This window comes from Eptesicus fuscus, chromosome 10 (genome assembly GCF_027574615.1).
Source record: "Eptesicus fuscus isolate TK198812 chromosome 10, DD_ASM_mEF_20220401, whole genome shotgun sequence".
NCBI classification, from domain to species: Eukaryota; Metazoa; Chordata; class Mammalia; order Chiroptera; family Vespertilionidae; genus Eptesicus; species Eptesicus fuscus.
Window position 1 is genome coordinate 72,746,350 of NC_072482.1, and position 24,150 is coordinate 72,770,499.

Sequence of the window (24,150 nt, forward strand, 5' to 3'; positions counted from 1 at the left end):
ACATTAATTACAAGTACCACAGTCTATTGTGGTGTCATTAAACAGTCCATTAAGATGGCTTTCCAGGATTTCCAGTAGAGTTAACATGTGTCAACTCCTGTACTCAGCAAAGCTAGCAGAAGGCACTGCTGGGGTGTTATTTTTTAAAGCAAGTATAGGTTTTCAAAACAGGTGTTACTGTGGACATGACCATGAAACATCCTGCTTCTCCACAGCTCCTACAAAAACAGGTACTTTCTCATTTTAATGTTTAATACATATGTCTGTACTCTACAAAAAGCTATATGCCTGGGAGAATTTCCAGATAATATGAAATCTGTGACATGTGTCCATCAGTATGACCTCAGAGCTCAGCCTCCAGTACTTTGAGACTTAATAGGAGATGAAGGACTCAGCAGACTAGACTTGGAAGCAGCAAAAGCAATTAACACGGCCGCTAGCCTTGCTTCTCCCCCAATAGTGGCCAAGAGGGTAGTAGAGAAGTAAAACAAATCTAGAGGTGGTTATTGCTCGGTTCCTATGATTGCACAACTGACAAACATATGTCAAAGGACAGGGAAAACCTGTACAAGTATATTCCAGAAGCAAAGAGAGTTAAAGACAAATAAGCTCCTCAAGGCCATCCAGCTCAGAGATTCCCAGTGTTTACTGTGTACAGGACTAAGACCTACCACTAAGATTCTGACTCCGCAGAAGTAGGTAGCAGTAGCAGTAGGTAGCAGTAGCAGTAGGTAAAATTAGGAAGAGTGGTGGTAATATTTAACACTTTGAAAGCACTTGCTTTCTGCCAGATACTGTAATCCTCACAACAATCCTATTGGGTAGGCGCTACTATTATCCCCATTTCACAGATGAGAAGATCAAGCCAGAGTGGTTAAGGAATCTGTCCAAGGAAATGAATCTACTAGGAAATGAATGAGGATTCAAACCCAGATAGGCTGGCTTTGGAGTCTGAGCTCTTCATTAATCACTAAACTACCCACCAAAAGATTTAGGGTGAGTCCCAGGGCATTAAGAAAAGGCCATGACTGAAACCAAGCTTTTCTTTTCTGAGTAGAGAAACTGAAGCCCAGAGAAGTGAATCTCTTATCCAAGACAAAAATCCCTCAGTGCATTTCCAGGAAGAAATCACCTGTTCTATGACACTAGCTATTCTTAAACATTCCTCTAGGGAGAAAACGGGCAGAGACATTATTGAAAGCCAGTCTGGTTCCAGCTGTTACTCTGACCAAGAAGCTCTTCTGGGAAAGATTTCCATCCTTTCCTTCCCAACTCACTCTTCACTCTCAGGATATGACATACTGCAGAGTCAGTGTAAGGGGCTCCCAATCCTGGTGATTTTCAAGGAAGGGAAAGGGGAGGGAGAGATGTCACCCAGCAACCCCCCCCCCCCCGCCCCCAAATAGAGATGGTAGCTGGAATGTGGGAGATTAAAATCACATAATTTGAGCAGGGAAAAAAAAAGATGTGATTCTGATATGGTTCCAAATTATGTTTTCTTCCCTTAAACTGACTATTCTAAGACCTTAGTGAATGTTGAAACAGCATTAGAACTCTGCTTATTTTAACATAGACAGGCAGGCAGGATACCTAGAATGATCGGATCTGTCCCAATCTGCAACTGCTCACATACATGCACTCAAAAAGTGATAAATACATTTTCTAACATTTGACATGCACGAGTGGGCCAAAATCTTACAGATGTATTGAAATCATACCTTTTCACTTAATTGTCCTTTCTGTTCAATAATCAAGGTTACTCTGGGGGACCATAAGCAAGGATAATAACCATATATTCCAAGCAAAGGGTGAGCTAGCATGACCAATATGCAGAGGCATTTCCCAGAAAACAATAAGAGCTGGGGGGTTGGGGTGGGGAGAGTCAGAGTTTGTTCCTGTGCCAATGACGCAGACTGGTAGCCACATCAAACCAACCTTCATCACTTCCACCTGCAGGTCTTCATGAAGGGATGGCGTCACTTTCACGGCGTTCAGGATCTGATTGAGCAGCTGCTTCTCATCGGAGTCTGTTTCCATGGATACAAACCTCTCCTCTGACAGAAGCTTCTGTAAAGAGGCACAAGGCAGTGATCACAGAGAGGCTCTCCCCTGCTGCTTACTCTGTTGTAGCTCAGTACGTAAGGAGGATAATTTTTCTTGAGAGGCATGAAGCTGGAGGTCATTAGGAAAGAACTCCTGCTCCAGATGCCATTGGAAAGAAAACAACACGTCAAACTTTTGGTAAAGTTTTTTGGCAAAGTCTTCTTCCTGCGATTAGATAAATCATTATATACTAGAGGCCCGGTACACAAAAATTCATGCACTGGAGGGGAGGTCCCTCAGCCTGGCCTGCCCCCCTCTCACAGTCTGGGAGCCCTCAGGTGCGGGAGGCAACCAGGTGATCAGGGGAAGGTGATGCCCCATCTCACACCTCTGCTGCTGCCACTGCCGGCAGCGCAAGCCTCGGCCGGCCCTGGTTAACCGATCCTCGGGCGGCCCTGGGTGGCTGGGCAGCTGCCATCCGAGGCTTGCCTGCGCCTCGGGCCAGCCATGGGCGGCTGGGGGCTGAGGAGACTGGGGGACTCCGGAGACAGGCACCACATCTTGTGGCTGTGGGCGCTGCCATCTTTGGGTGTGGGGCAGTCAATTAGCATGTTCCCTCCTTGTGGGCTATGGGTGCCGCCATCTTTTGTGATGGTGTGAGGGTCAATTAGCATATTCCCTCTTTATTAGATAGGATTTTACCAAGTGAAATTCTAACATGGTGGGCACAAAGGTTATTTGGGTGATGGGGGTGGAGCATGATTGGGCCAAGGCAAATCAATCCTCACAACAGTCGTGCACACACGCACTCTTTCTGAATGGAGCTTGGTCACAGGAAAGGAGTCCTGTAGACAACAAGTTTCCTTTCTCAGATGTTTATTTGTTCACTTACTACTGTGAGCTATCATTTACCCAGGAATTTCTCATGAATCTACAAAACTTGGTGTATTTTCATTAGAAAATGAATCCTGCAAAAACCTAAACAAAAAGACATTCACTTTCACCCAGTTTCCCAGGAGTCATTACGCCCCACAGGACAGCCCTTTTTTCTTTCAGGACAACTCTTGAAATTTTCATGAAATTCTTTCTTAGATTGTACCCAAACCCAACTGCCTACAGCTTCTGCTCACTTATCCTTCCCCAGATTCACACGGACTAGGCTTCTGAAGTATCTGAAATCAGCTGTGATGTCCATCTAAGTTTTTTCTCCTCCATACTAACCCTCCTCGGGCGCCTTCAATGGCATAGTTTCACAGGTGCCCTCGGGCTTAACATGTGGCCTCCAGCGTGAATGCAGGACCTCATGAGTGGTCTGACACAAAAGAGTAGTGCACCCTAAGGTAAACTGTGGACTGTGGGTCAATATGGTGTATCAATGTAGGCTCCTCCTTGGTTAAAAAAAAGAAAAAAAGAATCATGAACCATTTTGGTGAGTGATGTTGACAATGGGGAGGCTATGCATGTATGGGACAGAGGTATATGGGAATTCCCTGAACCTTCCTCTCAATTTTACTGTAAATCAAAAACTGCTCTAAAATAATAAAGCCTTTTAAAAATTAAAAATAAAAAGATGGCAGAGGAAAACAAAGGAAAGAAATGGGGTCTTTGGTGGCACCACAGAGCTGGTACATCAAACCTAAAATGGCCCATCTCTAGAATTCTAGTTATGTAAAATAATTAAATGTGTTTATTGCCTAAACAAACACACAAACAAACGGTAATTCATAGCTTTAATCACATTCTCAGATCAAATTAGCTGTAAGTCATGGCATATTCTGTGCTGACTCACACTTGTGAATGAGAACCCTTAATTCTCATTCACAAGGACTGAAAGTGAGCTGTTCTCCCCCCATTCTGTCCCGGGGCAGTGGGTCTGTGAGACCCAGTGAAGGACTTTCTATTAATCCCTGTTCTATCTGTCCTTGGCCACTTCAGTGTAGAGTCGCTACTGTGAAGAGCTTTTGGCTTCTGATTGTCCAGAGCAATGACTCCCTCTTTTAGCTGAATGCCATGCAGATCAGAATAAGGATGGTGAACCTTCTTCTCAGAACTCTCTGACATTTTTGCCTGCATTCTCTCAAAAGAGATTTTTCACTATTATCTAGTGCACACAGGGCAGCCTAGAGTTCAAGTTAATATACGAACCTCTTACTAACTACAGTGATAAAGATTGGGAAGCCCAAAAATATTGCCTGAAGTTAATCTGAGGTAACAAGGAATGGTAAGAGAAAGCTCAATGCCCACCAGGTCAGTGATGCTATGATAATGAAATAAACCCTTGAAATCACAGTCCCCTAACTTAGAGTGTTGGAGGGTTAAGAAAATAGTAACTAAATGGAAAATCTATACAATACTTGAGAAAAAGGAACATCAGTGGCAGGTTAAAACAACCTTCCATTCATTTTCATGGTTGGCCCAATTACCTGGGAGAAGAGCAAATTTTTTAATAACTTTATGGATGATGTTTAAAAATGTCTAGTGCTATTGTATAATAAAACATACTTTATCTAATCCAGTGGGGGGGAAAAAGTAAGAAAAGGTATTAGGGGCCTCTTTGAACTTAGAGAGCTAACAATGAAATTATATATACGGATATGAAAAGACGTCCTACGAATGCTGCTGATCCATGGCTCTGCTGAATAAACCCCCGCAGGCTTGAACTCCACAGTGCTAGTCACTTAGATACCAAACCACTTAAAAAGTCAATGCATTTATATAGCCATCTCTCTTGCGCTCTTGCAATGGCTCTATTATGTAATGTGTAAAACACAAATGAACAAATGCTCAGAGAAGGAAATGTTCTCAAACAATCTAACTTTTCCTATTAGACCAAATTTATTTTTTCTTCTCAATCTTACTCTGAAAGACAAAACACATTATCCCACTTGCCAACGTAGAGTAGGAAACAAAACAAAATGGGTCAGGTTTACCACCAATTTTCATCCACAGAACCACAGACATTGAGTGTATACAAGATTTGAGTTGATATGGAACCTGGGGTGCCTCTCTTGGGATCCCTTATTCTCCTAAAAGTTGGACATCACATAAAATATTTCACTTTTGGCCCTACCCAGTTTTACTCAGTGGACAGAGTGTCAGCCTGCAGACTGAATGGTTGTAGGTTCGATTCCCGTCAAGGGCATGTACCTCGGTTACAGGCTCGATCCCCAGCCCCAGTTGGAGGGGGGGGGGGAGGGAGGGGAGGGCAACCAATTGATGTCTTCCTCTCACATTGATGTTTCTCTCTTTCTGCCTCTCCTCCTCCCTTCTACTCTCTCTATAAAAATAACAAATAAAAAAATCAATGAAAAACGTATCCTCCGGAAAGAATTAACAAAAAATAAATTTAAAAAAATTCACTTTTGTGTGGCTTAGCTGAGTCCTCGTGAATCAGTGTGTGAGGACAAAGGCTCAATAAGATAATGTGGTATACAAAGAAATGTTGACGAATATTTTTTAAAATCTTGTTATCCTCTCTGGTTATTACCTAGTTCAATCAAAATTCTGTCTGGGTCTTTAAACAGCTAGTATTTAAAATATTAACTATTTGCTCTTTCCATGCCAACGCGGCCTGTCAATTTCTGTCGTTCCCCAATGCACTCAGTGCTAGCCATACCTGTATTCCTGCCAAGGCATGTTGGGCCAGCTTCACATTCTTGGATTCCAAAGCCAACTGGAGAGGCAGGAGGCATTTCTCCCTGGCAAACATAAATAAGGACATGTGAGCCCCGCAAAGTTGGCAGTCAAGTGTTAGGAGCCTTATGGACAACCCCATCCCTCAAATGCTGCCACACACACATACAGAAACTATAACCAATCATAAAAATGCACATGGGCTTAAAAAAAAAACAAAAACACGACAAAAAGCTGTGCAGAAATTATAGCATAGCAGCAGCTTGCCTTCCTAGTATGGCTCCAGGAAGAGCAAACACAAGGACTCTCAAACAGCTGTTTTGGTGCATCAGTATTACCCGATGAGGCCCTCGCTAGCCCATGAACATGCCTTGCTCTCTCCCAAGTTAATAGAACTGCTTGTACCAGTATTCCTGGGATGAACAACTCTAGAAAGCACCATTGATACAGATTTCTATGACTTGCTCGTTCCTCTCCCTCACCCGGGAAGTGGTTGCACCAGGACCATTAACTTGCTTCATCAATATAAATTAAAATTCTATTAACTTGTCAATTTCTCTCCAAATCAAAGTGTTCAATAATCATTTGTGATTTTTAAAATTTTCTCTTTAGCCTCCAGTAAGGGGGTACACATGAATTTTCTGATGGGCTCTTAATAAACACATTTCCAAGACAGAAATACAAATTAATCACCACTAGCCTTGATGAATGAGAAGTACCTGGTGTCATGGAAGAAACAAATAAAATACATAGAGCTACTTGGATATTTTAAAGCTTAAAAAAGATAACTGGCCCTGGCTGGGTGCCTCAGTTGGTCGGAGCATTGTCCCGAACACCAAAACGTTTGTGGATTAGATTCCCAGTCAGGGCACATTCCCAGGTTGCTGACTCCATCCCCAGTCAGGGCATGTAAGGAACGCAACCAATCAATGCTTCTCTCTCACATAGATGTTTCTTTCTCTCTCTCCTTCCCCTCTCTCTAAAAGCAATCAAAACATATCCTCGGATGCAGAGAAAAAGGAACCCTCGTGCACTGCTGGTGGGATGCAGACTGGTGCAGCCACTGTGGAGAACAGTATGGAGTTTCCTCAAAAAACTGAAAATGGAACTCCCATTTGACCCAGTAATCCCACTCCTGGGAATATATCCAAAGAAACTAGAAACACCAATGAGAAAGGATATATGCACCCCTATGTTCATAACAGCACAATTTATAATAGCTAAGATTTGGAAACAGCCTAGGTGCCCGTCAGCAGATGACTGGATCAGAAAACTGTGGTACATCTACACAATGGAATACTATGCTGCCATAAAAAAGAAGGAATTCTCATCATTTGCAGCAATCTGGATAGAATTGGAGAACATTATGCTAAGTGAAATAAGCCAGTCAATGAAAGAAAAATACCACATGATCTCACTCATTTATGGATAATAAAGAACATTATAAACTGATGAACAAAAAGATAGATACAGAGACAGTAAAGCATCAAACAGACTTTCAAATTACAGGGGGAAAGTTAGGGAGAGGTGGGGGAGATAAGAAATCAAACGAAGGACTTGTATGCATGCATATAAGCATAAACAATGGACGCAAAACTCTGGGGGGTGAGGGCATGTATGGGTGTGGGGTGGGGGGGGCAATGGTAAGATATGTACATATATAATACCTCAATAAAAAAAAAAGTCAAAAAAAGAAAAAAAGAAAAAACGACTGGAAAAAACAAACAAACAAACAAAAACATATCCTCGGGTGAGGATTAAAAAGAATAAGTAACTGGACACTAAAACATGTCAGCAATAAACCAAAAGGACTACAAAGAGAAACATATCTGCTGGAAGCATTCATTCTAAATAATTAAACAACAGACCAAGAATTTTAATCAACCCATTATTTCCCCATAGAGTTACACTGGCACAACAAATGAAACATAACTTAATTCTACCAGGTTCTTCTATGCCCACTTAAACCAGAGCAGCCCCATTATTATGTTTTCTATTTTCACCATAGGCGGAAAGGGTCATTGACTTTACAGAGCATGACAGCCACAGGGTAAGACCACAGGATTTCGTCTTTGGAGAAATAAGGGCCACTGTTGTTGAAAACAATGACACAGAAGTTAATTATAGCTCTGATTCCTTCCTGTCCACTCTGCAGCTCTGGTGCTTTCCCACAGAATCCTCCGTCAGCAGCTCCATGACACATAAAGTGAGCGTCACAGGCAGTCCCTAATGCTGGTCACAAAGAACAAAATCAGGCTCCATCATGAAGAGCATTCACCCTTCTAATCCTTCTCACCTCTCCCCTCACTAACTGGATGTTACAATACCCATTTTTATGTGACAACTGATTATATACATGCTTTGACAGATGGATCAATTACCCAACTGTGTTATTTCCAGTTGGGTGGCTAAAATTTTGTCTCTGTTATTGTTATCGTCAGCATGTAACACTGCTATGTAGTCAATTAAAGCAGAATAGCTGATTTTTCCAATTTTGTTTTTTTTTATTTCATCATAACCAGTTTATAAGCTTGGAAAAATTAATTGGAAGGGTGAAGTCGAGTGAGAAGAAGACATAATGGGCAGATGGAATACTAACAGAAGAACTACAGAACTTTGTCTGTAAACCCTTGAAACAGTAAAATTTCCATCAGGATTAATTCACTGTGAAATAACTTGCATCTCAAATTTCGAGTCAGACCTGCCAATGAGGGCACAGTGCCAGTGAGCAAGCGTGCAGGTCCAAAGCTCTCCTAGTCTCACAGGGAGCAGGAAAAGTCTATGCCAGGTGGCTATGTGCTGAAAATGCACAAATATCACCTATTACTCACCAAGGGCACCAAACTAGAGTAGAAGCCACATCCAGCAGCAACAAGGACACTCCTGGGAATGCTGGACCTACTGTCCCTTGGGAAGCATATAAACAGGTGCTTACCCGTGTTGCTCTGCCATCTGCAGGATTAGTCCTTGAAATCCTCATCCACTCTCACCTACTTATTCCTACATCCACGTGATTTACACTGCAGACCTGAGCCAGGTTGTGGACAATCGCCAGGACCGCCAGGTTGCACCACGATTCCAGGGGGCATCACTGAATTGCTCCCCATGCCAGTCACAGTCACTGGGCAGGACTGGAAGATGTAACTGGTTCAGCTAGGTTTTGGCTGAGTTAAAAGCTATCAATGTTTAGTGGAAAGAACAGGGGCTGTGGAATCACACAGACCCGGATTCAAACCCTAACCATGTATATAAATTGTGTAATCCCAGTCACAATGTTGAACTCTGTTGGTCTTAGCTTTTCAATCCATAAAAAAAGCATCTTAATACCAATCCTGCAGAGTTATGGTAAGGAGGACAGATAATATACATCCAAGGTTGGCAAACTTTTCCCAGAAAGAGGCAGATAATAAATATTTTAGGCTTTGCAGTCCATATGGTCTCTATCCTAACTACTCTCCTCTGCCACAGTACAAAAAGCAATCATAGCTGATACATAGATCAATGAACGTGGCTATGTTTCAACAAAATGTTATTTATAAGAACAGACAACAGACCAGATTTGGGCTACTGGCTTTGCTCAGCCCTGATACAGACAAAGGTCCAGCAGAGATGACCACTTTCAGTATAGAAGAAGCAGATCTACCCTTGCCATAATATTCAGAAAGACTGTGCAAAGGACATGGGGCTAACTGTCCTGGGAGGGTTGTCTTAGCAAAACCAATCATAGCACCAAGATCTCCCTTAGAAAATACGTGCTTTGAGGAAGCAGGCTGAGAGATTTCATACGGGCACTAAACCAAGGCACTTGCTCCATCCACCCAACCAGCCATTCAAACACTTGAGCGCCTACAGTGTGCAAAGCATGATGGGTGCTCAGGAAAATCTGGCAAGGAATAAGGCAGAACAGATAGTTTCTTTAATTTTATTCATGAGATGAAAGAGAGAAAAAAGAAAATTAACATTTATCATTTCTCTACTTAGTCTATCTGTCACTATAATCTTTTTTTTTTAATTTAAATTCTTTATTGTTTAAAGTATTACATAAGTTCCTTTCTCCCCCATTAACCTCTCCCCAGCCCAGCACATGCCCTCACCCCGCTACTGTCTGTGTCCATTGGTTATGCTCATATGCATGCATACAAGTCCTGTGGTTGATCTCTTATCGCCCCACCCACCCCCGCCTTCCCCGCCTTCCCTCTTAGATTGGACAGTCTGTTCGATGCTTCTATGACTTTGGCTCTGTTTTTGTTCATCCGTTTATGTTGTTTATTATATTCCACACATGAGTTGAGATAATGTGATGTTTATCTTTCTCCGACTGGCTTATTTTGCTTAGCATATTGCTATAGGCATTCTGAACCTTGTTTAATAGTTCAGAAAATGGGGGTCAGAAAGGTTTCACAGCCTCTCTGGTCATGTCAAGGCCACACAGCTAAAATCCGTTGGAAACAATTCAAACCCAAATCCATCTGATACCCCAAACCAAATTCCTTCCAACACTCTTTGGTCTCAAAAGATCAGAGCAAAGCTAGAACATATCTGTTTCTTAAACTTTTTTGGATCATAAACACACAAAAATCTGGCAAAAGACTTTTCCTAGGAAATAATTTCAGGGGATTCACAGCTTCCCACCCCTCCCCCACCCCAAAATCCCAACTCCACATGTGTCCTATGTTAATATCCTCTGCTCTCAGGGCACAGGCCCCTGCCCAAGCTGGCAGAAACTTCAGCGTCTGCCTCAGAAAAGGCGGCCCTGTTCCCTGAGCTTAGGGGTCTGGTAGGATGGGCAGTAGCTTCGTGTGAGAGCATATGTGTGTGTAGGAGGTGAGAGGGATGCTAACTCTCCTCAGGATCCAAGGCCTCTCATCCCCTCAGACCCAGCAGTCCCAGGTCAGCATCAACACGCCTCAGATCCTGACTCTGACAGGAAAGGAGGGAAGCTCACGGGGCACAATTGATCTTGCTGCATGCTCTGTGACACCATAAAAAGCCTGCTGCCTAAGTTCTTGAAGGTGATTTTAATAGAAAACAATAGCAGGGCCTGTTAACTGGGTCTCAGAATGAAATTTATAATGAAGATGCAACGTGGAACACACTCAGTGCCCTTTGCCCATACTGAATTAGAATAAACCATTTTTTTGATCTTTCTAGATGCTGCCTCATTGGGAACAGGGAATACCAAAAACCAATATTCAATTACATTCAGCGATTGTTTCTTATGCACAGGCATGTACAAATCCACTCGTGCCTAATTAAATAAAGGCAGTGGCCCCAGGTTTCATGTCCTGACATGCCATTATGTCTTAAAGCAGAATAATTATCAGTGCTGCATATGCACGAGGGAGACATCATCCTGAGACCCAGTGTCTGGTCACGTCAAGGAGACGGAGCCGATTTCCTTAACTGCATTATCACGCTTCACAGACCAGCTTTATTGGGCTAGAAGATAACAACGGACAAAGGGAAATTAAAATAGATGAACAGGGGACAAGTTAGGATTTATCAAAAATTACCTTTTCAATACGTGCACAAACATGAACCTCAAGTAAAATCAAATGCATTCCTGAATGTTAGGCTGATTCCCCTTGGATGCACCTCATAGGAAGGAGCACAAAGGTACCTTAGATTTCTAAGGTCTGCTTACACTCTCCAATTCTAGGATTCTATAATCTAAGCCATTTATTCAATAACTGGATTCCTTCACATCATAACCATGACTCTCGTTGAAAACCAGTGGCTTCTATGTGCAAAGTACCATGCTACACACGTCTATACTTACTGTTTTATTGAACTATAACATTTGAAAGTAGAGATTTGTTAACAAAGCAAAGAGATTGCCTGTCCAAGGTCACATGTTTGTAAATGACAGAGTTGTGATTTAAACTTAGACCACCTGTCTTCAAAACCCATGATCTTAGGCCTCTACCACAGTATCTATTACCAGCAGACAGCTCCCCCAATACCCCCTGTCCCCGGGCCTATGGCACACTGCCTTAAAAAACAGCAATCCCAAGTAAACTGCAGCATAGTGAATAGCGTCAATAACATTGTACTAACTATGTAATGATGCCAGATGGGTATATAAATGTCTAACCACTATGTAATACACCTGAAACTACTAAAATATTGTATGTCAACTGTAATTGAAAAATAAATTTTAAAAATAAGTAAATAAAACAGCAATCCAAATGTCCACCAGGTAAAAAGATTGGGGACAGGCATCAAACAAGTCACGTAAATGATCTTATTTTGAGTGGTCCTTCATGAAGCAATGCATTACATTTGACAGCTGGTATGCAGCTGGGAACCTATAGGCAGTTTAGCAGGTGGGGAAAATGTGGCTCTGGAGACAGCTGCTGGACTCAAGCTACAGCCATCACTTTTCCTAGTAGTCACAACCTTTCCTAATTTGAATACAGAAGGTTTCTGCCCCCCTTGTTGTGACACTGCTGATGTTATTCATGCTTCTGAATACTGAAGCTTTAAACAGTTTGTATTAACATTGATGGATTTTCATTGACTAAGCTTTCCCAGAGCCATTCCATTGAGGTGATTGGAACTGAATTGGTTCCTTAGTTGATTTTCTCTGCAGTACAGTTAAAATATTTCCATTTTATTTCTATTTCCATAAAAATATTTTTATCAGTATCAAGTCTTTTCTATTTCATAACAAAGATTAGAGTCATCTTTCAGGAACTGTTTTAGACCCTAGAGATACAGCTGTGAACATAATATCCCTATTCTCCTTCAGGCCTTCAAGATTTCTTAGCAAGCCTATTGCAATTGTTAAGTTGAGCGAATGAAATTGCCATATTTGTAGATTGAAAAGGGTTGCATATCAGCAATTTATATGATTCAATCTATTAAAAAGAATCCAAAATAATATAATGCAGTTATGCTCATATTTTCCCTCAAGATATAAACTTTTATTATCTATCATTTTATTATAAAAGGCATGTATATACATAAAAAAGTCCAAACAATACAAAGGGACATACAGCAATGAAAATCAATTAGAACACTATTTAAGAAAGAGCTGGGTTGAATGTTGATGATAGGTATTTGCAGACAATGGCATGAGATAGCTTTTCTTTTTTTATACTTCCTATTTGTATCAATTTTTATATAATAACTCTAGAGAATATCAGCATAATCTTAAGAAAATATATTTTAAAGCTACAAAGCCATTGGCTCCTCTCAAAAATAGTCATTAATTGTGTTTCCTTATGCTCCGCTCAAAAAGGTGAGTGAACTTGTATGCATACAGACAAAATATTTGATATGAAACTCATTTTCTTCCATTTCTTTCTGGTACTTACATTGACAATCCTTGTTTTCCTTATATCTATTATACCTGCTGTTCTTTTCCATAAAGAAAACCAACCTTCAATTACATTATGAACCTCACTATTCTAATAGATTTGTTTTGTAACTAATGGACAACTACTGGCAAGTAAGTTTACCAATCGTCTTGAAAACATTTAAATACTATCTAGATGTTCTTTTCTATTTGAAAATAAGGTGCAAAAAATAGAAAGTAACAAATACAAAATCATTATCATAGGAGAATGGTTTTTCTATTTTAAAGTTTTCACCTAATATTCTTGCAATATTAAAAAATACAAAATACTATTAGACAAGAAAACAATTTATAAAGAAGAGTAAATTTTTACTCATTTTGAAAACTTTTTTCCAGATTTACTGAGTTATAATTGACATATAACATTGTATAAGTTCAAAGTGTACAATGTGATGATTTCATATATGCAATATTGCAAAATGAGCACCATAATAAGCTTAGTCAATATCTATCATCTCACAGTTATATTTTTTTCTTGTGATGAGAACTTTTAAGAGCAACTCTCTTAGTAACTTTCAAACACAGAATATAGTAATATTAAGTATAGTCACTAGGTTGTACATCCCCGGAACTTATTTATCTTTGAAAAAAATTAAAGATGGACCCCTTCATCACAAGAAGCTAAAAGCGGAAGGGAAAGGCATCCGGGAAAATTAGCCAAAGTAATAAAATTTTTAATCTTCCATCTGTCTTATGTTCTCCCCCAAAACAATGCAGCACACGAAAGCCAGTAGAAAAATCCCCACTTCTCTCAGAATAAATTTGCTTCTGTCTGAACAGCAAACTCAGATATAAAATGTGCAGGTCCATAGATCCCAGAAAATATGAGTCTGTATCTTTCTCCCTTTTATTGACTTTTTATTTACAGCAATAAAACATCAAGCATTAAATTGTCAAATTTAGCCCAAGATATAAAAGCTGAGCATCAGGCTAGTCTGAATACATGGAAAGGTTCCCCTTAAAGCCTAATCCTCAATGCTGAGATAAACTGTACTATTCAAGGCTAACAATCATTCATCAGACACATGCTCATGTCCTTTCTACTTACGCATCCATCCATCTTTACAACCACCACCCTCTTTCATGATTCTGCTTGACCCTACTAGCATTTTTAGAACCCCTCCTGGTAGGGTTAGAGCCTCCCCACCCCCATAACACAGGATGCAGTGGTTGGTTATGCAGGTGATTAGGAATATTGATAAATAACCATGGATGAAAATTTACTAACCCTCCTTGGTTCACAATGTCCTTGTGAAACCCTCTACTAAACAAGCAAACTACCCTACTAGTATTACAGTAGCATACTAAACTTAAAAACCAAGACCATACTTTCAAAGAGGAGATCTCCAGGATTTTATGCAATTTCTGACCAACTTTGGTAGAATCATAACTGTTAATGAGGAAGATGTTAACATTAGTTTATTTTTCTTATGGTACATTAATTTGATGGGATTTTAATGGCCTTTAAAATGTTCTTAAAAAACTCTTAATAAAAAAATTTATATCATAGTAAGTGAAATTAACAAGTTACAAAATATTAATACCACATGACCTAATTTTCATTGCATACACTCAGAAGAAAAGAAACCAAATATTAGAATTATCTCCAGGTGATCTGACTTTTACAATCAACTGTTAGGAGTTAGAGTTCAGACATTAACGAGTTAGTACTGGGCCTTCCACTCTTTAGGTCTCAATCTCCTCATCTACAAAGTAGAGATGTAATGACACCAACCACATAGTTCAAGTAACATGGCATTGTCAATAATTATATTTTCTAGGCTTTTTAATTTTCTACAGAAAGAACATACTCACTTCACAATGTAAAAGCATTACTTTGTTCTAGGAGGGTATCATTTGTGTATTCTCTTAAAAAACAGAATTTTTAAAACTTGTATTTTATATCATAGGCCAAATTATACTTTTCAGATCTCTATCTTATACCACTCACAAAAATTAACCTGAAATGAATTAAAGACTTAAATGTAAGACCTGACACTATTAAACTCCTAGAAGAAAGCATAGAGAAAGCTCCTTGACATTGGACTGGGTGATGATTTTTTTAAATATGACAACAAAGCACAGGCAACAAAAGCAAAAATAAACAAGTTGGGACTGTATCAAACTAAAAAGGCTGGGCACAGCAGAGTAATCAACAAAATGAAAAAGCAACCTACAGAATAGGAGAAATTATTTTCAAACCTTATATCTGATAGAGGTTAATATCCAAAATATAGGGTGTCCCCCCAAAAAAAGTATATAAACACTTTGAATAATTATAAAGGCAGTGTTTATTAAAAATACATTTCATTTTCAAAACTGAGCTACCAGCTGTTAAAGTGTGTATACATTTTTGGGGGATACACTGTATATCAGGAACTCATAAAACTCAATAGCAAAAAAACACAAATAATCTAATAAAAAATGGGCAAAGGCCCTGAATAGATATTTTTCCAAAGAAGATATCCAAATGGCCAATGGGTACATTAAAAAAAGTGTTCAACATCACTAATCATTGTGAAAATGCAAATAAAAACTACAACGAGATATCACCTCACATCTGTTTGGGTGGCTATTATCAAAACACAATAGAGAAGTTTTGGCAAGGATGTAGAGAAGAGGGAACTCTTGTGCACTGTTGGTGGGAATGTAAATTGGCATAGTCATTATGGAAAACAGTATAGAGGTTCCTCAAATAATTAAATATAGCACTCCCATTTCTGGGTATATACACAAAAGAAACGAAATCAGTATCTCAAAAAAAAAATCTACATTCCCATGTTTATCACAGCATTATTCACAATAGCTAACTTATGGAAACAAACTAAGTGCCCATTAGAAGATGAATGGACAAAGAAATGGGATATCTATCTATCTATCTATCTATCTATCTATCTATCTATCTATCTATCTGTCTATCTATCTCCCTATCTAGTTGATAGGTAGATTTACAATGCAATATTATTCAGCCATCATTTGCAACAACATCGAGGAACCCAGAAAACATTTTGATAAATGAAATGAGCCAGAGGCAGAAAGACAAATACTGCATAATCTCACTCATATGTGGAATCTAAAAAAGTCAAACTAAAGAGAGAGTAGAATAATGCTTGCCAGAGGCTGGTAACTCGTAGTACAGCCTTTCGTTATAAGATGAATAAGTCATGGGAGTGCATTGTATAGCATGGTGACTACAGTTAATAATACTTTATTGTATACTTAAAATTTGCTAAGGGAATAGATCTTAAGTGTCCTCGCCACACATGAAAAAAATCTAACCGTGTGAGGTGATGGATGTGTTAACTTACTGGTGGAAATCATTTTACAATGTATACATATATCAAATCATCACACTGTACACCTTAAATATGTACAATTTTCTTTGTCACTTACACCTCAATAAGGCTGAGGGAGAGAAGACCCCTGTTTATAGTCAAGTTTCAGTATCTGTCCTCTGTCCTCTGTCAAGAGCTCAGCAATTCTTTCTCCAGGGGCATCGAAAATCACTTTCAGGCATCCATGTATAAAGATCACTCCCCTTAAGCAATTCATTTTGGCAGTTTGCATCAGATAGACAACAATGATGTAAAATTTTATTTCCCCATAAACAGCAACTTTTCCCAGCAGAAATACATTTATGGTGTTTCAATGACTGAGTATCCCAATAGATTCTGCACTCCAAGCACATTTTAAAAACACGCCTTGGGTGAAAGCCAAAAAGGTTGCTTCGTTCCTTATGTGCTGTCTGCTTTCAACATATTACAGAATCTGAATTTCTCTCCGCCAGCCTGAAGAGTCAGATGAATAAGATCTACATTCATCTGCTACTCAGTCGCCTCAGGTCTGGCACTATCTGGTGTGAAGAGAAGGCTGCTTCCCAGGAGAAGCTGAGTTTGAAAGGTTGGGTTTGTGACTGAGCACTAGTTACCCTTCAGCCTGTTTTAAACTGCCTCAGAACCCAGTCACCCTGAAGGCAGTTGTACTTGTCACAATACATCAGCAACAGGCGCTTTATTCCACTCAAGATAATAGCAAATCCATTACATAAAACCATATGACACTCCTAAAGGAAACATGGACTGGAAAACAATATGGCCAATGTTTCTTATGCACCAAAGAGAAAAAACAGTTGAGGACTATCCTCTTAGTCACTTGGTGGGATGATTAAAGACTAAAAGATGGTAAAATTTGGACAGTAAAAGCTGCCTGACAACAAGTCAGTCCAGGGCATGAAAACGGGACAGCAAAGGACTGGGAGATCTGACCAGAAGGGCAGAGCCTCTGTCTTACGGGTGTTATCATAAATCGGCCTGATGTTATTATCCTCTGCATTCACATCCCTCAGAGACTACAAAGAGCAAATGCACCCAGCCAGCGTAGCTCAGTGGTTGATCATCGACCTGTGAACCAGGAAGTCACGGTTCGATTCCAGGTCAAGGCACATGCCCAGGTTGCAGGCTTGACCCCCAGTGTGGGACCTGCAGGAGGCAGCAGACAATCAATGATTCTCTCTCATCATTCTCTCTCTCTCTCTCTCTCTCCCTTCATATGGCTAATATGCTAAGTGTCCAACCATCCAACGTGCACTGACCACCAGGAGGCAGATGCTCAACACAGGAGTTGCCATAATGTACAAAGCCATTTACAGAAAAACGGCACCACAGACCTGGTGCCCACAAAGTAACACTCAGCTTCCCCCAAGTGGGACACAGGCCCCACCACCACCCCGGAGCAACACCCCACCAAATTGCAGCCAATGCTGCTGAGACCCCATGGTGCAAAATGCGGCCCACTGTCCATCCCAGCCCAAAACGATTGCTGTGGGCACCGGGTAATGACGTCACGTAGCAACACCTGGCTTCCTCTCCCTAGCAACTAGCCTCCTTGCAGTTTCTTCAGCCCAGGAACAGGACTTGCTTTATAGCCAGGTGGACACATTTTACACTTATACCAAATGTCTGTGAAGTATTTTCCCATGCCTCATCTCATTTGATCCTCACAGAAGTCCTGGAGTAGGTAGATAGGAGACTCAGTGGGATCCTATTTTCATTAGCCAGAAAACAGAGATTTAGAAAGCTTAGAAACTTGATCCGACTGAAAAGAAGTAAGAAATGGTGGACCTGAAAATGACTTCAGGTTTTCTCACTGCGCAGAACATAGTCAAACACTGATCCAATTAAATATTTTACCCTTTGTTCTCCCTGCCTGATCTACAATAATGATCTGCTTCATGTTGATATTTACTGCTGTGTTGCTGACAATTACCTGAAAGAGAAGTTGGAGTGCTTCCCTGGGCTGGAAAAAGGTTAGCTAAATCAGAAAGCAGGTCTAATTAAGCAAGTTTAAATATATAAAGCTCTCATTGGCGCCAATCGCATGTGTGTGTTTCAATCTGTCATTGTCAATTGTGAATTTGGTTGACACTTCTATTATAGAGAAAGGGCGAATAGCAATCCTTCCTATGTAATAAAGAGGTAATATGCAAATTGACCATCACTCCAACACACAAGATGGCTGCCCCTATGTGGTCAAAAATGGCTGCCCCCATGTGGACACAAGATGGCCAGCAGAGGAGGACAGTTGTGGGTGATCAGGCTAGCAGGGGAGGGCAGTTAGGAGGGACCAGGCCTGAAAGAGAGGGCAGTTGGGGGCGGCGAGGCCTGCAGGGGAGGCCAGTTGGGGAGGACCAGCCCTGCAGGGGAGCAGGTAGGCATCGATCAGGCTGGCAGTGGAGTGGTTAGGGGAAATCAGGCAGGCAGGCAGGTGAGCAGTTGGGAGCAAGCAGTCCTGGATTGTGAGAGGGCAGTCGGACATCCCTCGAGGGGTCCCAGATTGGAGAGGGTGCAGGCTTGGCTGAGGGACACACACTCCCCCATGCACAAATTTTGTGCACCAGGCCTCTAGGATTAAAATATTTCTTCTAATTAATTTCCTTTCAATGTGCATGAATTTGTGCACTGGGCCACTAGTATGTATGTAAAAGAGCAAATGCAACACAACCATTTTGCAACAGGCTTGGTTGTAAATGGCCTGAATCCAGAGACTTCATGAGTTTGCAAAAGTACATGTGTGGGTGGCCACAAAAATCAGTGAAGACAAGCTAAGATCCTGGAGGCTGATGAAAATGTTCACTTGGAAGAAAGGGAAATTTGTCAATAAAGGTATCAAGTATTCAAGCATTTGAAGCATTTTAATTGTAATTCTGCTATAATTACCTTTATTGGTAAAACCCCACTACATAGATACTTCTAGAGATAAAGAAAACGGTCTCTCCTTCTACAGGGTAAAAAAAAAGGAAAACCCACTCTTTTTCTATCCTAACATCCATGGGAGAGATTCTTATACTGCAGAAAAGGGAGCACTGACTGTCACCTAAACACTCCTTCGGCTACACAGATGCCTTGTTACCAGGGTGACGCGACACCCTGGTCACATCCAGGTGTTTTTTCCAATGTGTGAGAAGGCACCGGGCACTCTCAGTTCCAGCCTGGGAAGGCAGGGACACACTGTGCGGGATCAAGATGACCAGGAACACTGAGGCTGAACGACGGAGACTTGGTCAAAGCAACATGGGAAATGAATGTACTCAAGTTTAGGGGGGCTTACTCATCCCCACTATTCACAGCCACATTAGGTTGCTGTCCTGTCTCTCTGGAGACACAGAGGGACCCAACATCCCTATGCAGGCTGGGCTCTACCCAGTCATCCCTGGAAATCCACAGCCACCCTTGCTGGGTGCCAAGGCGGCTGGGCCTGGCCAACTGAAAGCTCAGGGCGCCTGAGCATGGAGACCCCCACTCTGGATAAGTGTGACAGCAACAAGGGAAGATCACGGTGTCACAGAAGGCACTGGGTCTACGAAGAGAACTCTGGCCCAACTTAGAGGTCTGTGGTTTCGTTTTGGCCAACAAATAAAGGGTACAACCCTGGGCATGTAAGTTACTTAGCTCTCTCTGGAGTATAGTTTCTACTCACAAGATACTAGGAAGCTTCTATTTTTCCTAGATACTTCAAAGGATGGGCAGGATAGACTGAGTAGGCATATTAAAGAGCTTCGAAAGCAAGCAGTTTAGAAATATGAGGGAGGCGCAGTGAGAAGAACAGTAGAGTCTGAGGGAATGAGCCCGCTTCTCTTGTCCTGGCTCAGACGCTTATGGTCTCCAGAAGTCTCAGCTGTCTTCCCCGCAGGTTGGGGGTCTCTGTAGCACCTCTTCAAATTCTAACAGCCTCTACTTTGAAATGGGTGGCTAGCAGTCTTAGCAGCCTTCTTAGCAGCAGCTAGAGTCCAGCTTTGTTTTAGCTGATAGTGTGGGCAGCCCTCAAGGGATAGATCAAGATTGGTCTAAGTCTTTCCCGACAATCCTATTTCCTGCTTTTCCAGCCTCTCTTGTGGCTCTGGAAAAACGTTTGCTTTCCTGATAAAAGGGACCAGATTTGTTTAGGTGGCACTGCCCTTCGGCCTTTTGTCTTTCTGCCTCCTGTCTTGGATGGGGATGTGATGACTGGAGCTGCAACAGCCATTTTGTGGTATGAAGAGTCAAATATAATGGAAGGCTAACAGAATCCTGGACAGACCAGTGCCTACCTCCTACTAATGAGAACATTAAGCCTCATCTTGTTCAAACCACTGTTAGGCTCTCTGTTATTTTCAGCTGGATGCATTCATAACCTATTCACCCTGTTAAATCTTATTTCTAGAAAAGAACCAACAGTCAAGTAATGACATATATGCCTTCGGCCCCAATACATTTCCCAAAGGTGAAAGTTGAAATGAAGGAATAGGGACAACAATAATTCCCATTCTAACACATCTAAAAGACAGGTGGGTATTCAGCAAATATGCATTAAAGACACAGAATATATTAGTCAAAAACAATTTTCAACTCAGACCTGTGTTTGAAACTCTATCATAGATTAGCCGTGTAACTTTAAGCAAATGAGTTTATCACTCCAGCCTCAGTTTTATTCTTACTAAAATATAAATTATGTTAGTACCCTATTGCACTTATTGTAAAATTTAATAAGACTATGCATGAAGTCATTAGTACAATTCCTGGCACAGATCAATGCTCTATAATTGGTAGCCCTCACTACTAAGGAGCAGGCGTATTACACCAGGCGCCCTGGGCATAGGACGATGGAGTTTAGAGTTGCAGGTGGGGTTAAACACACAAGTCAATCAGTTATTTATGGCAGCAGGACAAGGCCACAACATGCACCTGTGTGCCCAGGGTGTGGGAGAGAATGCCAAAGCCACATTTCCAGGAGCCCACACCTTGTAAACGCCACAGATGTCTCAGCTCTCCTCTCTTATCATTTCACTGAGAGTAACCAAATACTTAATGCAGAATTCCCTTATCCTTATCCTGCAGAAGAAATAAAGACAATGAAAGGGCCAAACGACAGCCAGACAAGAGGCATAGGATCCCACCAATAAATCTTCAGGTTTGTTTGGCTGCCACATTCACCTGGGCTACCCTCCGTCCCCGGGATCCTGAGGACTCACGTGGATTCCTTTCAGGAGAGAACATCAGTGAGGGTGCTTTCAGCTGCAAGTGACAGGAAATCCAACTCCCCTAAGTGGCTCAAACAAGGAGGCAGGCTGGCTCCAGGTTCAGGCCAAGAACCCAGGTCCTTTCCATCTCTCTGCTGACCCAACCTGCATGGTGTCAGCTTTACCCTCTGGCTGGCTCCCCTCACAGCTACGAAATAGTTGTCGCCCTTCTAACCATTATTTGAATGTGTTAAGTTTCAAAGGAAGAAGAACTTCACCTGCACAAACTGAGAAAGCATCCCTCTCACATTCCATTCAGAAACATGCGCCTGATGCAGGATAAGCCCAGGCCAGACAGCCATGCCTGCAATGGGGCAGCCTCCCCTGAGGCTCCAGGCTGATAACAAAGGCAGATGCTGATACCCAATTGGTCCTGTTAGGGTCACAGGATGGTTGGATGTTGAGCAGGAAACCAAAGGTTTCTGTTCCAGAGGAAAATGATCAAAGGTCCAAAACATTTACAAATACCAACAATTACCTCCTAAATTCAAAGAAAACCCCTTGCACTCTTGTTAACGACAAAACAAAAGCGTTACAAAGGAGGCCAACTAGAGAAAAGTGTTGAGTCGGTTCCCTCATTTTAGATGCCAGCATTTATTTTAAGGAACCTTTAGAACTGCCACCATGAAGTGTTCCAGATCCTGCCACTCAGGCTCATTTGTTTGATTCCCAAGGACCAATCAGGCCTCTTTGTATTCTTAGGAATCACAAATAACACTGCTTAAACCCAGATTCTTATATGCTCCTTAGTTCTCAGAACTTCTTTCTCCTATGTAAACTCACACTCTGAAACTGAAGGGGTAAAAAAAACAACAACCCTCAATCACAATGCAAAGTACCAGAACACTATGAGCTATTTGATCAGTGACATCTCACTTATGATTTGTTGCACATTCTGCAAAGTACCATCCCCATTATGTGGTATCTTAGTAATCTTCATAGGACCCCAGTAAGAAGTACATTATTTGCAGGACTATTATAGGGCTATTTCCATAGCGAGGGGGTGGTTGAAGCATAACATGACCCAGTTCCTGCAACAGGGAGAACAGAGAGCCACCTCCATCTAAGCATAGCAGCATGACTACTGTGTGGGCCTTAGGGTTTGGGAGTCCAAGACAAGGCCCGGAGAAGGCAGGGCTGAGGGCAGCTCCTGTTATCAGGTTAGAGGAAGACCTGCTGACGCTTAAGAAAGAGTTGAGATCCTGGCATTTAAATGGTTCTCAAAGTATAACCTAAGTACCCGAGACCCATGAAGTCAAAACTATTTTCATTCTCAGTCTCTCAGGAGTAAACTGTGGAGTTTATTAAAAAAGAATACCCATAATTATTTCAAAGGCAATTAAAATCCCCTTCCCATTTTAAACCACTGAATCTAGAGGCTGGATGTTCTCTACCCACTTCAACCAAAGCAGCAGACTGGAAGGGACTGATGGGGAAGCAGAGCTGAGAACCCAGCTGTTTTCTATTAAGCCACATCACAGAGATTTGAAAAAGAAAAGAAAGAAAAGTAAAGTTCTTCTAAGTTTTTTGTTTTGAAAGTAGTTACTTTTCATTAAAACGTCATTTATATGAACATGCAATAAACTTATTGGTTTTAATAAATTAGTAACTATTTGTAATTGTCTATTTTCACATTAAATGTGGTAACTATAATAAAAAAAAATTAAAGCTCTCTGAAGTCCTTAGTAATTTTCAAAAGTGTAAAAGGCCTTGAGAGCCAAATGTCTGAGAACTGCTGCATTCAAGTGACCAACAAATACGTAAAGAAAATGCGTGGTTAAAGGTGTTGTACACCCAATTCCAAAGTGGGGTATGGGCTCCCCACTACCAACCAGCAATTCCCCAACACCAGCTCAGTGCCCTACAATTCACCTCAAACACTATCTCCCTGGAGATAGCATCAGATTGCACAGGTTAAGGGCTCGGTTCCAGAAGACTGTCCCTGACCATTTCAGACTAGACTCCCAAGCCCAGGTTATCTATCACTTGCTTCAGCCTATTGGCTATATACCGAGTGTAGGTTCCAATGACCCCCCCTCCTTAGGTTAATTTGCTATAGCGGCTCACAGAACTCAGAAAAATGCTTTACTTACTAGATTACTGGTTTATTACAAAAGGATGTAACTCGGGAACAGCCAGGTGGACGAGAAGCACAGGACAAGACCAGAGGGAAGGTGGCATGAAACTTCCATGCCCTCTCCAGGCGGCCGCTCTCCCAGCACTGCACAAGTTTGCCAACCCAGGAACTCCCCAAACCCTGTCCTTCCGGGTTAATGGAGGCTTCATTACACAGGTAGACTGATTAAATCATTGGCTACAACGCCAACACCTATCCCTTCCCAGGTCAGGGGTCCCAGCCCTCTAATCACAGCGTTGGCTCCACTGACTCAGCCCCTAGCCAATCAGCTTTTCAGGTGTCACATCATTAATATAATACAAGACACCTTCTCAGCTCTCATCACTTAGAAAATTCCTAGAGTTTCAGGGGCTCTGTGTCAGCAGCGGGAACAAAGACCAAATATATATATTTCTTACTATAAATCACAACATCCAACATCAC

The 24,150-nt window shown here is 41.4% G+C and overlaps 1 protein-coding gene across 1 annotated transcript in view; it reads right to left on the reverse strand.

Moving 5' to 3' along the window:
* The window catches only part of ARFGEF3 (ARFGEF family member 3), a 128,137-nt gene that overhangs the window by 90,107 nt on the left and 13,880 nt on the right, over nt 1-24,150 (reverse strand). The window contains exons 3-4 of the mRNA XM_008161981.3: nt 5,660-5,741; nt 1,936-2,067 (exon numbers count right to left, since the gene is read on the reverse strand). Coding sequence (XP_008160203.2) covers nt 1,936-2,067; nt 5,660-5,741 — 214 coding nt within the window. The remainder of the gene's footprint in view (nt 1-1,935; nt 2,068-5,659; nt 5,742-24,150) is intronic.